Raw genomic sequence first — 18,267 nt, 5'->3', positions numbered from 1 at the left:
CTATACAGACTATAAATAGCTGTATCATAGACATGCCAGAAGGTTTGAAATAATATGACTGATATCATGTTTTAACAAGCTCAAAGCTAATACAGGGAAAACAAAACTTGAAGCTATTAACTAGCTTGCAAATATCTTTCTGCTGCAACATGTGATTAGACTGATGCTTTCTGGTCAATGCTTTCCTCTTTCTCACAAATAACTCATAACTAAGAATTGCACTATAAAATGATCATTGTTTTTTACAATGTATAATATAGTCCACCATTAGGAATAATTGGGGTAGTACTATTTATCGGGTCATTCCTGATTCACTCCTCCCTCATTTCTAAGTCTAAGAATTTAGCAATCATTTGCAACTTTATGTCATTATTTTGGTAATTACTCAAGAACTGCCTGTAACCTCAGGGTTCACTAGCAGTTACTTCCTCCTTTGTTCTCTGGTGACTACTCAAGATTTGATACCTTATTGAAAAGTATTTCATAGTTCATATGATAGAAATGTCTAAATATATTTCATATGGCAGCTGACCCAATGTGCACTAGCAGAGGTGCAGCAGGTACACCTCCTGTACAGCACACTGAAAATCTTGGAAAACCAAAGACTATTGCAAAAGGGCAGTTGGCATACATTATATGTGTAAATGGACTGAATGCGGTTTATGTATGTTTTCATGTGCACTTTAAGGCATTGCCTCTAATTTCGTTGTACTAACTGTATAATGACAATAAATTTGATTCTGACTCTGATTCAGAAAGACTGGAGGACATCCAGAAAAGACCAGAGGTCAGAGGGAGAGACTGCACTAGGAGTGGGCTGTTAGTCACCCTAACCACTAGTTTCTCAAGCGGAAGCACCTTCACTGACCACGAACCAAGTAAGACTAATTGCAAAAAAAGAACAGCCAACAACAACAACAAATGTCTCTGGGAGTGTATGTGTGGGTGGCAGATAGTGACTTTGCTCAGAGGCTTGCACATCCATCAAGGAGGGATGAAGTGTGGAAGGAAGAGCAACCAGCAATTTTCACTAACCAAAGGGAACCAAAGTCACCATAGCACACTCTGACTCAGTGAACACCTGAGTTGACAAACTGACATGCTTGGCAATATTTTGTATGCAGAGTGCAGAGAAACATTTGGCAAAAATACAGTCAAGCAAGCCACAGCCACAAGACAGAAAGGACAGAGGGTACATCCAGGAGCTCTTACACAACAGACACCAACTGCACAAGACATGAAGGAAAGCAGCTCCAGGGGACATAGCCAGCCTGGAGGTGCTGTGGGATGAGCTCAAGCAGAGGTTGTCAAGCTATGCTGAGCAGACCAGATGGAGGAATAGGAAAGAAGGAAAGAAGAGACTTTCTCAAGGACCCTTTCAGGTATGCCTCTCCAGCTACTCAATGTAAAGTGTAGCAGAAGGCCAGACATCCCAACTTTGAAGCCTTCCAGTTTAGAAATCAGAAAAACTGTTCTAGCCAGGTTAGTCACTAGTAGCAATAGCAGTTGATAAATACACATTCTGCTGTATTTTGCCAATACAAACACTGTAGCAACATGTTCACAGATAGAAGTTGGACAATGTTGTGTGTACAACTGATTAAATGAGGCAAATAAGACAAAACATAAACAGGACATTACTACAACTTTCACACTGTTGATGCACAGAGCTATCATCTTGGATTTTGAGGTCCAGGCTGGTAGGGTATATCCAACTTTACGAGTCAGAGATCTGACTTCAGAGGGCATTCCAGTTTACTTTCTGATGGGGAACTCAGAACTTCTGACTGTACAACTGGAACACACCAACTGTCCCCACTGGGAGGCATACTGGGTCGGGGTTTGGAAAATCAGTGAATGGTGGCTCCAGCTGCTGACCCAGTGTGCACCAGCTTAGTTACTTTTTATTTCAAACAAACCAGTGGTCCAACTAAAAACTGAGCCATTTCATGTAAGTAAGAAGACTATAACTCCTATTGGCGCATTTCTGGAATGAGTGTGTTGCATCCAATTGGAGGCCTTCTTGCTTTAATGCTAGCTATCTCATGATAGAAATTTCAAAGGATGGGTATAGAAGTGCTGTTTTGTTGGGTCCCTGCTCATATGGGCTTTTAAGGTAATGAATAATTAAACTGGATAATATATTTGACAACAAAGTGATAAAAGGTAGGGGAGAGGCAAAATCAGTCAATAGAACAGCCATAATTGAGGCCTGCCGAAGGAATGGGCTACATGTAATAAATAAGTCTGTTTCTTTTTAACAGTTTAAAGGAGGATATCATAGAGGAGGTAATCATCGCACAATTAATATCACTTCAGTTTTGGCTTCCTGTCGGTGAAAGAACTGATTCAGACAAACAATACTACTGTATGTTTATAAATGACTCAACAGTTTGGGGTCAACATTTCTGATCTCAGACCTCTCAGATTGCCTGGATCAGGTTCTTTCCCATAGTCAAAATTAAGCATGGAGAGGCAGCTTCAGTTTATACCACACATCAGGAAAAAAAACCTCCCTGAAAACTACATGTCTGCTGCAACTCTTAGTTCATTTAAATCAAGGCTGAAGACTTCTCTGTTTGCCACTGCCTTTTACTAAATCAAATGTGAGGTGTTTGATTACTAAGTTATATTGCACTGTAACTTTTACTATAGCCTACTGTTTTGTGTGTCTTATTTTATTTGAGCTTATTTTTATTTTCTATTGAACTGTTTTTAATTGTATTTAAATGTGTTTTTATACTAGGCCTACCTCGTAGTATTGTCTTAATGACTTTTATGCATTATGTAGAGCACTTTGAAGTGCCTTGACCTGTCATGAAACTGGGCAAGATGGAGTTTAAAATCACTACAGAGCACAGGACAGGACTTCAGGAAAATTAGAAGTGGGTTGATAGGTTATATGATACAGACAGGATTAGGAGATAGGGTGTGAATGTTTTGGAGGGGAGGGGGTTGTTTGTTTGTTTATTTTTCAAAGACCAGTGGTTCTCAAAGTTGAGTCGAGGGAGCCCAAGGGGGAATCATTTATTTTGACTATAAGTCCATCAATAAGTAACAAGTGCAATGACAGAATATGACTATTTTGGTAATGTATTTCATGCACCTTCTGTGATAAAGCATTCAAAAGGCAAAATTAGATGGGGCTCCGTGGTCTAATTGGTGTCAGTTTAACGTAAAAAAAAAAAAAAAAAAAAAAAGGGGGGGGGGGGGGAGAACCACTCATTATCCAGATGATCTTAACGTCATGACTCCAACCACTCCATGCTCCGTAGCAGTAGATGGCGCTATGCACAGTTAAATTTGGATTGCAGTCTGCCAGTAAAGCCAGTGAAGAAGCAGCAGCAGCTATCTGGGGCACGGGGCCAACACGTCTAGCCAGCTCGGAGTGCCACGACTTCACAGCAGACCACGGATCCTCCAGTGGAGAGAGTTGAGGGGGAGAGCTCTGGAAAAAAAAATCAAGTTAGCTAGATAGCTGGATAAATAGGCAGCTTCACACAGAAGACATTTCATCTGCAATTCACAGATTTCTGCCCTCTCTTCGGTCCTTTTGAAACAAGCAGACGTATCGACATAAGCAGGAGGTGAGTGTCGGAATTAGACATTTTTTAATTCATAAAGCCAACGTTAGCTAGCTCGGCTGCTAACTCCAGAGCGAAGTACTGCCACATAAAGATAACCAATTAAACTTCATTTACTGTATACGCTTTCCTCACCGGCTATTTATACTTTTTTTTACCACAGCTTTCGGAGTGTGTTTGTGCAACCTTTTCACTAGCGCTGATAATTTTCAGGACGCTGGCCAAGTCCATTGATTCTCAATGTTAGCCATAAAGCTAGTAATGATTAAAAGAGCATTAAGCTTAAGAATAATTAACGAATCACGCACTTTTTAGTCATCAAAAAAGGAGTGTGAGTGGATGGTAATGGCTCATAAATCTTGGACGACAGTAGTGTCAGTAGGATAAATTGCATTGCTTCGTGAATATGCTGGAAGTTGGGAGTAAAAAGTGTCGAGAGGAAAAAAAAAAGAAGTGCCGTGATTTTAAAGCACAATATGTCTTTATCGTTACAGTGTTTCTGAAACCTAGCAAGCGCCATCCTTTACATTGAAACAAATGAAATGCCTTTACATAATGTTTCCTCTAAGTAAAGTTTGTGGAGTTTCATATCTTATTCTGTCTTAATTCAACCCCCTTAAGCAAATTGAGTGAAAGAGAAATATTTTACACTCGCCTGTTTTGCGACCATTTACAGCCCAGTAAACTTCATCTTTTTCGGTTCATTGTGAGTGGAGATGCAGTGACGTGTGACATCTCAGATTAGGAGGCAGTACAAGCTCTCCCCTTTCACCTCCAGCTTTAAGAGCCTGTAATGATCCTGGGACTCTGGACTCAAGTTAGCTCTCTAGTTTTTCCTTTCTTGTGACACAGTGTTTCACTTCTTTTTTTTCTTTTTTTTTAAAAACTATAAAGACCACCATTGTTCTATTTTCTTTGCATTTTTATATATTTTCAAAAAAGGGGGCTTGTGTTCCCATCTGTAGTTTTAAAGTCAGATAGGATTTTATAACTGCTGCAAAAATAAATGAAAGAGTGGTGTTTAAATGTCTCTCTTGGCTCCTATCTGCCCTCAGTCAGCTTTCCTTCCCTGCAGGCTAAATATTCTGGTTTTTGACAGGAGAGTTGAAAGACCCTTGAAGGGATAGGTTTTTTTTTTTTACAGGACAGGAAATTAACACTAAGCACTAGCCAACTGCTGGAAACGTTTACAGTCGCCGGTAACTACTTATGCTTTTTATCCACTTTTTGTATGTAACTCTCTTTTGCATCTGTGGTCTATCCTGTGGATCGTAAATTCATATTCAGTTCGTTAAACAATGTTGCAAGGGATGGATTTATCTTGTGCCCTGGTCGCATATGCTCTTAACTTTGAAGTTGCTCTGATAATCTGTAACATGTGGGGGGGGGGAAAGGACATTTTTAGTGTAACATGCTCTGGCAATTTACCCATGGTTGCATGTATGTTAGAGCAGCAGCATTCTCAGAAACATCAGGTATTGTATTGGATGAATGTAATAATCCATAATTATTGATTTATTAAAACTTTGAATTTGAACATTTCCAGTTGTAAGCCATATTTTTTTTAAATGAATATTTACTAGAATAGTTACTTATTTGGGGTTGTCTTTATTGTAGGGGTTGGGGTCTTTGCCTCATGCTGATATTTATTTCTTCTAACTTTGTTTTACTATATTTTAGTGCTGGTTCTTCCTCACAAAGCTCAGTGACGCATTTCACTTTAATAGTTGTAGTAATCATGAGGGTCAATTTGAGCCGTCGTTTATGTTTAATCCAATGTGGACGGCTATATGACTTGTGTATTTTGACCAGATGTTCTCTTGCTGCACTGTGATCTGATATGAATTGCTGCTCTGCATAAAGTGGAGCCTCAGGGCATGAGTTTATGAAAGGGGTTAACAGTGACACCTTGAGGCCGGTTAGGGTAAAAGGCTGTGGTTGTTCTCCATACAGGTTTAATCACAATCCTACTTCATCAGCTGATGTTAATACAGCTGCAGTTAGTTTGATTGTGCTTGGACACAAAGAAATTGTTGTAAGTGGTATTATTACAGTTTTGGTTTCGTGTGGATTGTTTTGATTTTGTGTGCATTTTAAAAAAGCTGAGAAACAGACTGTTACTACCCTTTCTTTTCCCCCTCAGAGGAAAAGACTTCTCTCAGATGTCTTTAGTTATCTGCTTAAGTTTGAAAAAATGTTAATTTCCTAACTTGTGTCTGCCTCTCTCTCTTTTTTTTTTTTTTTTTTTAATAGGTGAACTGAAATTGAACAATGGATATCTACGACCCCCAAACCCTTGGGATAATGGTATTTGGTGGATTCATGGTGATCTCAGCTCTTGGGATTGCTCTTGTCTCCACCTTCTCCATGAAGGAGACCTCTTATGAGGAGGCACTGGCTAAACAGCGCAGGGAGTTAGGTAAGATACAGTCTGTTCGCTCTGACAAAAAGAAGAAGGACAAAACATCTGAGAAGAAGAGTCGCGCAAAGAAGAAGGATGAAAAGCCCAATGGAAAGATCCCGGAGTCGGAAAAAGATGAAGAGGCTGCTGAAGCTAATCTAGTCGCTGAGCCTGCTGCTGCTCCCCTTGTAGCCAGTGCTCCTGCCCCTGAGCCTGCCCCAGCTGTCGAGGTTGCGCCAACTGAAACCCCAGCACCAGCAGAAACCCAACCCAAAGCTGCTGCCGAACCAAGCCCTGCTCTGGCTGATCCTTCACCTGCACCCTCACCTAAAGAGAAAAAGAAGAAGAAGGTGGCCAAGGTGGAGCCAGCCTCTACCCAGTCAGCTCCACTCGTGGCTGTCGCTGCACCGGTGAAGTCCTCCGCTGCCCCACCACCAACCCAGGCCTCTGTGCCTGCCCCAGCAAAGGCTTCCCCTGCACCAACTAAGTCTGCCGCTGCTCCTGCATCAACAAAGTCTACGGCTGCCTCAGCCAAGTCTGCCCCTGCACCAGCAAAGGCTGTCTCAGTCCAAGCCAAGTCTGCTGCTGCCCCAGCTAAGTCGTCACAAGCCACATCCAAGTCTGCCCCGGTGCTTGAGGCTGTCACTAAAGACGTCCCAGTTATGGCAGTGCCCCCGGTGGGATCCCAGCAGACTCCTGCTGCTGCACCAAAAGCACAGGAGCCTAAGAAGAAGGCCTCTAAGAAAAAAACTGAGAATGGTGAGAACAGAAATATTGACAAGAGATTATGTTACGTTAAAAAATGGTAAATGTTACTTTATGTTGTTATTTTCTTTCTGTTGTTCTGAGTTAAATTCTACAGAAAATCTCAACATGAGGGTGAAATAAATACACATCAGTCTTCAGTTGTTAAATACACAGGATAGCAGTGAAGCTTAGTGTGTAGTTTGGCCCTTGATGGTATCCACTACCCTCCTCTGCACATCAAAGATTTGGTCTGTCAATATTATTGTTACACTAGAACCAAAATTAGCCTTCTCCTCTGAATTGATGGAAATGGTTGTTTAGGCAGGATCCACATTAGCCATAACACTAGTGATAGGACTAAGACTCTGAGTGTTTGGAGGTGGAAGTGGGGGCATGTCTGTACAGTTTAGACACACACACACACACACACACACACACACACACACACACACACAAAATCAGAATCTAAGGCAGTAATGCCCTGTCAGTACAGATGAATTTCTAGCGGCGTAGCTGTGGAAAGTAGTGCCAATGGGCAGTGGTGGGTAATGTCTGGCACTCAGCTCAGGAGGGCATAGAGCATGCCAGCCTGTCCAAACACCACTGCCCTGTTTTGTTAGCTAACAAAGACTCTCAGTGTCCTGACAATGGGAAGGGAGGGGGTGGGGTTCTCTCTTGCCTGAGGCGCGTCTCTGCCTGGTGCCACAGTGCCCCATCATTTGCCATTCGAAGCTGCCCAGGGCCCCAGACTCAAAGGAGTAGCAACCTTGCCCTTCACCTGAGGCAGTGTGTGAATCCAATCTTAACTGCGGCAGTCTAATGGGGCCTACAAAACTGTCTGGCTTTGGGGCTTTAAACATGAAATAAATTTTGAGTTTCACATTTTTCACTCATTGTGTATGACTTTGTCGTGTTTTTCATTTAAATGTTGTTTTCCTCTTCAGTGGTGGCGGTGGATTCGGCCGACACTCCGCTGTACCTGCCCTACAAGTCTCTGGTGTCCACCATCAGTAACATGGTGTTCAGTGAGGGAGAGGCTCATAGGCTCATTGAGATCCTGTCTGAGAAAGCCGGCATCATTCAGGACACCTGGCACATGGTATGGCACACTGCAGTCAATGACGAGGGGTGTATGGGCACTGGATTGTTTACTGATCATTTGCAAGACGCTTGAGAGAGGGAGATCCACTGTAATTTTGCCATCTTTCTGTGTTTGTGTGCATATTCAGGCCACTCAGAAAGGAGACCCAGTGGCCATGCTGAAGAAGCAACTGGAAGAGAGGGAGAAACAGCTGGCAGCAGAACAAGAGGATGCCTCTGCAGCAAAGAACCGTCTGAGAGAACTCACAAAGGTCAGTCATTCAAGTGTCAATTACCATTCAAGCATTCTTATAGACTCTAATGCTCGTTGCACCAGAAAACAAAGTTGTTAGATGGTTTAAACGTGGTATTCTGAAGTGTTATTCTCATATCTTTTGCTGCTAGTGGAGCGAAAAGTGTGGTTTGACTTTCAGGTGCCACTGAAGGACAAAACCATGTTGTTAAACTTAAATTTAAAGGGGTTTATTCTCCTGTGAGTGTGTAAGTTGCAGCCGCCTTTATCTTTTTTTTGTCCTCAGGGTGGCACTAGAGGAAAGGTAACAAGGTGAACACAGTCTTCAAGAAGCATACATTACTCTTATGTAATATTTTTCAACCTATGAGTGGCAGTACATGAAAAGTCCATCCACGGAGCAGCATGATTTTGTGCAGCAAATGCTATCACGTTGTCCTTTGTACAAATGGTATCTCAAAATACGAAGTTGACACTAAAGGTGAAGGAAAGATAACTAGGAGTTTATCAGATTCTTCAAGTTAGATCCTCTGATAATTTCTTTTTCGTGAACTAAGTCTTTCGCTCTTATTAATGGTAAATCTCTGTCTGAACCAAATTTCATGACAGTACTTGTGAAAATATTTCACTCTGCACTGAAGTATTCTCCTCCATGATTGCTAGGTTCTACAATGTGAGTAACTTCTGACCAAAATTAGATTTGGTCAGATTTGGCTTAAAATCTCTCTGCAAGCTCGACCAAAAATTGTTTGTGAGGGAAGAAACTCCACTCTGTAAAACCGCTGTGCTATTGTGAGTGGCTCGAGCGATTTTTATAGTCCCCATCGCTCCAAAAGAGGGATCCATCTCCTGTAGTGAAAGGATCAACTGATGGCATCACATCAATTTCACAGTTAAACTTTCTTTCATCTTGTTTTAATTTAAACTTTTAAATGTAATAGTTTTGACCGCTCCTCCAGTTATTTCAATGTGTCACATATATTAAATCAACATTTAAATAAATAATAAATAAAGTTTGATATCTGCAGTTACCCATTATTAAAGGAGTGGGATCAGGATTGGGGCCAAAAGAAACTTGGTCGGAATATCCCTAGATTCAAACCATCTGAAAGGGCTCTTTGCTCTTTGAATCTGACCGTGCTGTCTGTTTTATCAGGAGCTTTCTGCTGAGAAGTCCAAGGTGGCCAGTGTGGAGACTAGGCTGAGTTCCCAGCTAAGTAAGAGGGAGCAGGAAATGATTGCTTTGCAAGCTCGGATGCAAGCCAGTTACCAGGACCAGGTAGCCCAGACCCAGAGGCTCAATGCAAAGGTCAGTTCACATGCACAAGTTTTACTCTCTCATTGTACAGTTCAGATTAGTACATTATCAGAAGTTTTTACTCTTCAGTGGTCTTGAGATAGATTTAATGCTGAACATCTGTCAAAGTTTAGAGTCCAACATGAATGGTTTTATTAAAAAGAAAACTTTAAACTACTCTCCCAGATCGTCAGCCTGCAGGAGCAGTTGGAAAAAGGTCCCAATGCCCAGCTGGCTCGTCTACAGCAAGAGAACTCCATTCTCCGTGACGCCCTCAACCAAGCCACTAGTCAGGCTGAGAGCAAGTAAGTGTTGTTAACAATAACTGAGAAGCAGTGAGCCATTAATAAGTATTTGACCACTTAATCCTAAGATTTAAGTGCAGTTTGAGTACAATGTGAACATATTGTGAAGTATGTGGAGTAGCAGATTTGAAGGTTGGCTTATATTTTTGTGACGCTTGTGTGTCTCTCTCTCTTTCACTCTGTCCTCAGACAAAATGCGGAGCTGGCTAAACTGCGTCAGGAATGCACAAAGCTAACCAAGGATCTTGGAGAGAAGACAGAAAGTCTGCTTGCTGATGAGCACATCAGGAAAGGGCTGGAGGCCAAGGTTTCCGCTACTGAGAAGCAGCTCTCCGTGCTGCAGGTTGGCCTAGCCTGTGGGAACACCACATCATCTTTATTATTAATTACTACTGCCCTTTGGGAACAAAATTATTCTATCCTCTTTTTTTTTTTTAGTTTCAGTTTCTTGTTTTAAGCAGCCAGTTAGTTACAGAGTGTCTACAAAATGCAAGCCTAGACCTTTCCCACCTATCCCCCGATCCTGTAATGTTTCGTGAAGTTTAATTGCCTTGTAATCACAGAGCCCAGGGCTGCGCTGGAATGCAGCCATACAATAATGGGGCTGCAGGGAAAATGCTTCTCAGCACCAGCTGGAATGTGTGCGTGTCCGAGCATCTCTCCACTCCAGCTCTCTGTACCTGGCTGTTAAGGGGGCGGGGAAAAGGAACAGTCTTAGGCTATTTAAAACATGTGTGACTTTGAGACATGAAGAATAATATCACTATCAGTTCATTTGTTGTACTTAAATATACACTATCGGCCTGCACAGTCACTTACTGATGGAACGCTGTTGGTCTGAAGTGTTTCAGGTTATGTGGAGCAAGTGAGTCAGCACTTCCTGATAGTCAAGTGTTCCGCTTGTTTAATCATTTACCAACAGCCGCTCCAGTAGTTTGTGGTCTTTAAACATATTATGCAATAGCTCATGTCATTAGTCCATTTACAGTATATATGTTCAGATAACTGATTTCCTTTTACTTGAGATGAGTTTGTACTTGTTGCCCATGTATGTGTTGCTGGACTGTGAAAATCAACTTATATTATCAGCAACAAATATTTTCAGAGGTCCAAGTGGACTGATTACCTCAAAACCCCTTCAAGTTTAAAGTGCTTCCTTCAAAACACTTCCTTAAAAAATCTAAACAAATGCTTAGCATGCTGTTTTAAAATTTCTTTCCCCACCTTTTTTTTTTGTTTCATAACCTCAACCTCACTCTTTTTATCCATATATGAACATAAGATCATGTCTTCTTCTCTGAATGTGTGGAAAGATTATATTGAAGTATACTTTACAAAAATGGTGTGTAGTCTCCATACACTTCCTTTCGAATCCATGTTGTCAAGAAGGATAATCTGATGAATCTTTGCTGCCCCCTGCTGTTTGATACATTGAATCAATTTCTTTAACAGGCCAGCCATACAGAGAGCGAGCAGGCGTTACAGAGGAAACTGGAGGAGGTGTGTGAGGAGCTCAGAACAACACAAAGCAAAAACAGCAGCCTGCAGGCCACTTTGGACCAGGCCCAGCAGGACAGCACTGCACTCTCAGGTCAGAAAATTAGAGAAAAAGAAGAATGAAATATGGGAAATAGACATGACTTCTTGTGCTATGGGGACTTTTGTAGAAACAGTGGGTGCATCACAGAAAATAAAATATCAGATACGTTTTGAGTGATGTGTATTGAAGATGTTCTTTCCCTCTGCAGAATTTCAGGTGTGTGTGGGGAAATTGGAGGCCGACATCAAGGAGCGCTCTGCTCAGGTAGAGACCCTCAATGCCCAGCTGGAGGAGACACAGGCAGAGAAAAGCCAGCTTGTACAGCAGGTGGCCTCCATAAACACACTGCTGGAGGCCAGTCAGAACAAAAAGGAGGAGGAGAACAATCAGGTCAGACATTCTTCGGCAGTTTGTCTTCTTTGAAACGGCCAGACAGCTTGGCCACCCATAGTCACCCCTAATGATGTTTGTCATCTTTGATTTGGCAGGTTAATGCTGCAGAGCTTGAACAACTAAAGCTCAGGTAAGTGTTTCATCCTCATTTGATTAGCCTCAGCATCATATCTGAAGCTGTTCCATTAAATTGCTTTAAATGCTACACCCCCCCCCCTCCATTTATTAAATGCTGTGCTTCCTCTGCAGCCTCCAGGAGAGGGAGAGCCAGCTGAACACTCTCCAAGAGGAACTGAAGCAACTGCAGATAAAGCAGGAAGCTGCTGTAAGTGTTGCAAACACATATTGTTAAATCTGTTACTGAATAGTATCACTTCTCGGTAATTCAGGAGAAATAATTGATTATGCAAAGATGTAAATGGGGCACTGCTAATCACAAATACACTGCTGTTCTTACAGGAGAACACTATTGCTGAGGCAGAGGAAAGAAATAACAGGTATGATGCCTTTTTATTAGCCATCCATTAATCTCAGATCTAATGCCACACCTTTTTGTTTTGTTCTCTGATTAATTTGATTTTATGTTATTGTTTTGTCTCTTAGCGAGGATGCCAGCCTCATCACATCACTTCAAGATGAACTTAAAAACCTCAAAGAAGAGATGGAGCAACTTAAGAGCACACCAGTAAGCATCTATGTGTTGCACACCCCTTTCTAGAGCTGCCCTACAGTACAGAAACAGAGCTCATTTATTTACATGTACTCTCTATTTCAGCAGTCGGATAACTCTACAGAGCTCGAACTACTACAGAACAGGTAAATGAAATCTGGCATGAAAAGATAACTCACATATTGTGAGGTGAGGTATGTTTATCTGTTTTGTCTGTTTTTTGTTGTGTGGCTAGTGTGACTGAGAAGGATGCCCTCGTCACATCACTACAAGAGGAGCTGAGGGAAGCGAGGGAAAAGGCAACAGCTGATGGAGTAAGACTCTCTTTACTCTCTAGTGGCTTATCAACTAACGCTGCTTTGCTTTTAATCACTTTACTGATCATGTTTTTTGGGTTTTTTACAGGGCGTAATGGGTCAACTGACAGCTTTTCAAACTGAAGCCAAAGAAACTCTCCAGGCACTCTTTCCACAGATTCCTGTAGAGACAGAGCAGGTAGGAGAAGGAGATTTTGACAGGAGGAGTTTCTGAGGGAGCTTTTAATTCTCATGGTTTTGGTCCCATGACTTACTCGTGTCTGCTTTTGTCGTCATTTAGCCAAACTGGTCGCAAGTTTTTACACAGAAAGCTCAGGAGGCTCTCACCCAACAGAGCCAAGAATCTCAGTCGAGCACAGAGTCGCCTGTAAGCCACAATTTTACACTGTTGCCACATTCTGCTTTGATTTAGTCTGGCACAAGTTCAGAATATTTTTGTTGTTTCAGGAGCTGCTTGAGAAACTGAAGGAGGCTGAGGAGAGCCATGCTTCCCTGCAAGCTGAATGTGAACAATACAGGACAGTCTTGGCTGAGACGGTAAAGACTGTTCAGACTGCTATGAAATCATAATAACATTCAACAAATCTTGCTCTGAGTATGGTCGAATATGTGTATGAATTTGTATGTGTGAATACAAAGTACATTTAATCCTGTTTCCCTTTTAGGAAGGAATGCTGAAACATCTGCAGAAGAGTGTGGAGGAGGAGGAGCTGGTATGGAAGTCCAAGATGGCTAACACAGAGGAACAGCTGAGGGAAGTAAGTAATACTTACATGTGAAATCACTATGACCTTGTTCAGACTGCCAGACCAAATCTGTTTTTTGGCATATCCAAATTGATTTTTAGAAAGTCACACACTTACAAAGATTTTTTTTTTTTTCAGATTTTTATCAGATCCAAGGTGTGTTTAGAGGTGGTTTAAAAAGCAAGTCCAGATGCTTTGGCTGTTGAAATCAGATTTCAGAGTGTCCTTTGTGTCACTTGCAATGCAACACTCGATTATGGCATCAAGTCCAGAATGATAGAAATATGTGAGAGCAGCGGAGTAGAATCCATGCTGCTTCCCGTCACTGACATGTCTGCACACACAAATCCGATCTGCAACACAGTGCGGGGAGTCTGTCTTAAAGATCTGAATTGAGAAACAAATCTGATTTGCCTGCACTCTGAACAAAGTCTATAACTTTGATATTTCTTCACTGTGTGTGACACTGTGTATGGGCCCCTGTTGGTTTTTGGAAACCTAACAATAGTCCTTCTTGCACACAATCAGGCTTTGGAGAAGGCCAGCAAGCTGGAGGCAGAAGACCAAAGTGTAGAACAGGTGGGAATTTTTCTACATGGAATCTGAATTTCCCCTTGAGGTAATTTTGGCAGGTGGGAAGATATGTTCTGCTATATGAACCCTGTCTGTGGATTTGTTTGTAGTTGAAGGAGCAGATGATGCTTCTGGAGGCACAGCTGGAGAAGCAATCAGACAACCTGGGGAACTCTGAGGAAATGGAGCAGGTACATGAGCATAACAAATTAGCATAAATATTGTTTGTTTTTTACATAAAAATAAGATTCGGCTGCATTTCAGGGGAAACTTGAAAATGAAAGTTGGAACTGAAGAATGATGATAAGTTGCATCACTGCTATAATCTATTGATTATTTTCTAAATAAATAGTTTGGTCTGAGGTGTCCTGACCAAGAGTACCAACCCAAATATGTTTACCAGCATACAAGATAAAGTCAACCAGAAAATATTCATATGGGAATTGTGGAATTTGTAATTTTTTTTTTTTTTTAAGTTTTAAAGTTATTGATTATTAAAATAGCTGGTGAATAATTTCCTGTTGATCGATTAATCATTGCAGGTCTAATTTTAGAGCTTGTGTTAAATATAGATAATTGGAAATACACAATATTGTCTACAGTATTTTTCTATGAAATACTAGAAAGGTATTTCCTATATTTAAATCTCCTTGCGGCGCATTTACATATATTTTATAAACACCCATATGATCTGTTCATCTGTGATTTCTCTGTATTCAGCTGAAGCTGCAGCTGTCAGAGTGTCAGAGCCAGCTGGATTTGGCCCAGAAGGAGGCACAGGCACACAAGGAGGAGCTTGAACAGGTATGTTTACCGACAAACCTGCTTTCCCCTCCTTCACACAATAAGAATGTCATATTCATTTCTCAGTTTAAGTCATGTGAGAGAGAGACATGCTATTTATGTGACATCACATATTGAGAAATTTGTGGAAATCCCTCCTTTACCTACGCAGCCAGCTCGGCAAGGTTTCAGTGACAGCAAAGAGCGTTCATGATTTGAGGTTATGTAACCAGTGACTAGCGACGGCTTCCTGTTTTCAGGTCAGAGAGCAGCTGGGCGAGATCACGATGCGGGGTCAGCGAGAAAAGAATGGCCCAACTGAGGCTCAACCCAGTCAGGTCAGGGTGCAAAGGTCGCAGGGCACCCTTCACTTCTTGTCAGAGAGTACTGGACAGTGACTAGGCCTCAAACTCGAAAGATTATCCTCATTGATGAGCATTTTTCAATTGAGCGAAAAATCAAAAGGAAAATTAGTGTTATTGGTTCATTGCAGTTATGAAATCTATGTCCTAAATCAAGGACTGCAATGCACGGACAATAAGTAACAGATGACTCTGCTTGAGAACAGCTGTATTTCCAGTCTGTCCAGTACTCCTCAGACACAGCAGCTGTTTCTGCTAACCATTGTTTGCTTTTATAGAGTGCACATAACTAACTCCTTCTGTTTCTCACCTTTTTTTCGGCATGCTCTCCTCTCCTCCTTTGTTGCCAGATATTTGTTTGAGCGACTCTTAACAGTAACCAGAAATGTTGTTTGACTTGAGCCTTTCACATCAAGTAGTCTAAGAAGAAACTAACTCGACACACACAGGTCGAGCAGCTTTTGTGTGTGGATGTGTAGTGCTGCTTTAGTAACAAGAATCTTTTCATACGCATGCATCTGTTAAGCATTTGTCTGTGTGTATTTATTTGTGTGTGTGTGTTTTTGTTTTTCTTCTCTCCATCAGGTCCAGCACGAGTTGAGTCAGACAACCGAGAAGCTGCAGGAGGAGGCGGCTCAGAGGCTGCAGCTCTCCGAAGAGTTTGAGCAGGTAGGAGCCATCGTCTACTCATTCTTTTCAACACTAGCGTGGTACTGATGAAACTCCCAGTTGATAACATCTGTGTGTGTGTGTTGTCAACCCCCAGGCCCAGAAGACTGTCACAGAACTTCAGGCTCAACTGGATCTTCTGAAGGATTCTGCAGAGTCACCACAAGCTGACGTAGAAGATGTTGCTCAACTCAAGGTGTTGTAATGATTAAATATCCCTAATCCGTGTATCATCGTATATCTTAATGAGTCAGTATTATATTTGAAATTGTGTGGACCACCTTGAAAGCTTAATTCTAACTGCGTCAACTATGAACACAGCTTAAATTTTCTTCACCCTCAGTCTGTAAAGTCCCTGAAGCACTTGTCCTCACTTGATTTATGGAGACCCACATAAAAAAATCATAAGAATATATATATATAGACAATTTGAGAAATAACTAAAAAATAATTGTAAGTTCACCCTGCTTCTTTTTACAATAATACTGTATTGCAGGTTTAATTGAAAACAAGCAGTTTTTACTTACAATGGCAGTTTTATTTCATAATGCCACTTGGCTTGTTGCTTTGGTCTGAAGCGGTGAACAACCAATCACACAACTGGTTCAGATGAGTTTTTTGTGATTGCAGACAAAGGTTGTGATGAAAAGTGGCATTATGAAATGATGGGAAAAATGGCACTGTGAAATAAAGTGTGGAAAAAAACCCTGAAAGAACTGCAATGAACGCTTATTGTGAAAAGACAAGCAGAATGAAGTAACATTAAGTCATGATTATAATGAGCTGAGTTATTTCACAGTTTTAATGATTAAATAATGGCTCTCCATACTGATTAGGGCTCATTTATTAACAGTCTCTCTTTAGTAAAAATGTGTTTTTGACCCTTCCGAGTGTTTTTAAGGCTATAAAGCTGCTTTGAAGTAATGTTTGCTATCGGAACAGGAGCGTCTGGAGAAGGAGAAGAAGTTGTCCAAAGACCTAGGCCAGGCAGCCACTAAGCTCCAGCAACTTCTCAAAGCCACTCAGGAGCAGCTGACCAAAGAGAGAGACACAGTAAGAACACTACAGGAGCACCTGGACGGCAAGGTGAGACACTGGACCTCACATACACGTCTAAGCTTAAATAGTTTTTGTATGTTTTGACTCTGATCTTTTTTCTTATTTCTGTTGTCAAGGGAGAGTACGTGGAATTGAAGGAAGGAACGTCCGTCTAAGAGGAAGTTCACTGCGGACACTACAAAAAACTGCCAAATATGCCTTATGATTACCATAGTTATGCATTCCAAAACTATTTCTTTCTTGTACTGTAGTTGATTGCATTTGCTGCAACTGTAGGATCAAATGTTTGATATTATGAACATGTCAAAGATTAGAGGAGAAAATCCTGCTGCGATCTTTATTGAAACCCACATTCCATCAACAATTCTGGCTATGTCAGAAGATATTTATCCCCCTGCCTTATATTCCAAACATTTCCCCATAGTTCAGTGTTAAAAGGGAAACCGATTGTACGTCTAACGTACATCAACCTGTGCAATTACTTTGTATGTTTTTTTATGTGGTTGAATGATGGGAACATTTTGCGGTTCAACGATGCAGTACCTTTAGGGCCTGCTTCCCTCTATAGCTGGCTGCCAATAACACACATTGAATTAGAATTTGTATGAATGAATAAACTACAGTGTAGCTCTATGTCATTCCTGGTCAGTGTCTGTGTCTTACTTCCTGTAAGTGTGCAATGAATGCAGGCAGGAAATGGTAAAAGCTGTTGGTTATTGTGAGTATGTTTATATACTAACTTAGTTTCAGATTCAATGTTAATCAGACAGGAAATCTGCAAGTATGTGAACTGTACATTTGTCTCACGACATTTCAAAGACTGCCTTGTGACTGTCACTCAGAAGTTTTGTCTTCCTGCTTAGGGTAAAAAGCTGCTCGCAAAAAAACTGTTACAACTTTGGCGTGCAAAGACCATTCTTGGTTTCTGACAGGAAGTATTACTACACAGCAACGTTCTCACAGTATATCCTCATACAACAAAATGGAGGGTTACACAATTCCAACCTCTTCTACCCTGTTAAACATTTGACATTGCACTCCTTGAAACTATACACAAAGGCTTAGACCGCATCAGTGGTTACCGTAAAGCAGTCAAACACCAGGAAGTACATGGCGAGAGTGCGCGGGCTTTTTTCAAATGTGTAACGCATCATTTGAGTTCAGGTATCTCATCTGTGTATATCACCCACACTGTCTTGCTGGTGTGTGAACAAGCCAAATATAACAAATGGAAACTTACACATTATTTATTCTTTATATAATTATAGTTACTTGTAAAATTATACTAAAGTTATTTTTAGTGAGCAAGTTCACCTTAAACTGAAAATTGGGGGGAGGGGGCAATAAAATTCATTACAGTAGAAATTACACTCATGTAAGCATGCTAATGTCTACTAATTAGCACAACAGCTGATGCCCATGGGATTGTCATGAGTTCGGCAGGTATGTAGTCATAAACTTAAGTATGGATGAATAGAGATGTGACTT

The 18,267-nt window shown here is 41.2% G+C and overlaps 1 protein-coding gene across 2 annotated transcripts; it reads left to right on the top strand.

Annotated features, from left to right (window-relative positions):
- Nucleotides 1–3,400: 3,400 nt before the first annotated feature.
- On the top strand, nucleotides 3,401–17,203 carry rrbp1a (ribosome binding protein 1a). 2 transcript variants are annotated; one of them, XM_053333408.1, is made up of 27 exons: nucleotides 3,401–3,587; nucleotides 5,838–6,744; nucleotides 7,677–7,831; nucleotides 7,962–8,084; nucleotides 9,222–9,374; nucleotides 9,549–9,667; nucleotides 9,857–10,010; nucleotides 11,120–11,258; nucleotides 11,416–11,597; nucleotides 11,696–11,730; nucleotides 11,850–11,925; nucleotides 12,060–12,097; nucleotides 12,204–12,285; nucleotides 12,376–12,416; nucleotides 12,506–12,584; nucleotides 12,676–12,765; nucleotides 12,868–12,954; nucleotides 13,035–13,124; nucleotides 13,253–13,345; nucleotides 13,862–13,912; nucleotides 14,017–14,097; nucleotides 14,627–14,710; nucleotides 14,950–15,027; nucleotides 15,637–15,720; nucleotides 15,818–15,916; nucleotides 16,663–16,806; nucleotides 16,896–17,203. In XM_053333408.1, the coding sequence occupies exons 2-27, from the start codon at nucleotides 5,856–5,858 to the stop codon at nucleotides 16,932–16,934; spliced, it is 3,285 nt and encodes a 1,094-aa protein (XP_053189383.1). In that variant the 5' UTR covers nucleotides 3,401–3,587; nucleotides 5,838–5,855; the 3' UTR covers nucleotides 16,935–17,203. The 2 variants fall into 2 exon arrangements, with proteins under 2 accessions (XP_053189383.1, XP_053189384.1); XM_053333409.1 differs by lacking the exon at nucleotides 14,950–15,027.
- The last annotated feature ends 1,064 nt before the right edge of the window (nucleotides 17,204–18,267 follow it).

Source organism: Scomber japonicus, chromosome 14 (genome assembly GCF_027409825.1).
Source record: "Scomber japonicus isolate fScoJap1 chromosome 14, fScoJap1.pri, whole genome shotgun sequence".
NCBI lineage: Eukaryota > Metazoa > Chordata > Actinopteri > Scombriformes > Scombridae > Scomber > Scomber japonicus.
This window is presented reverse-complemented; position numbering and strand designations above follow the sequence as displayed.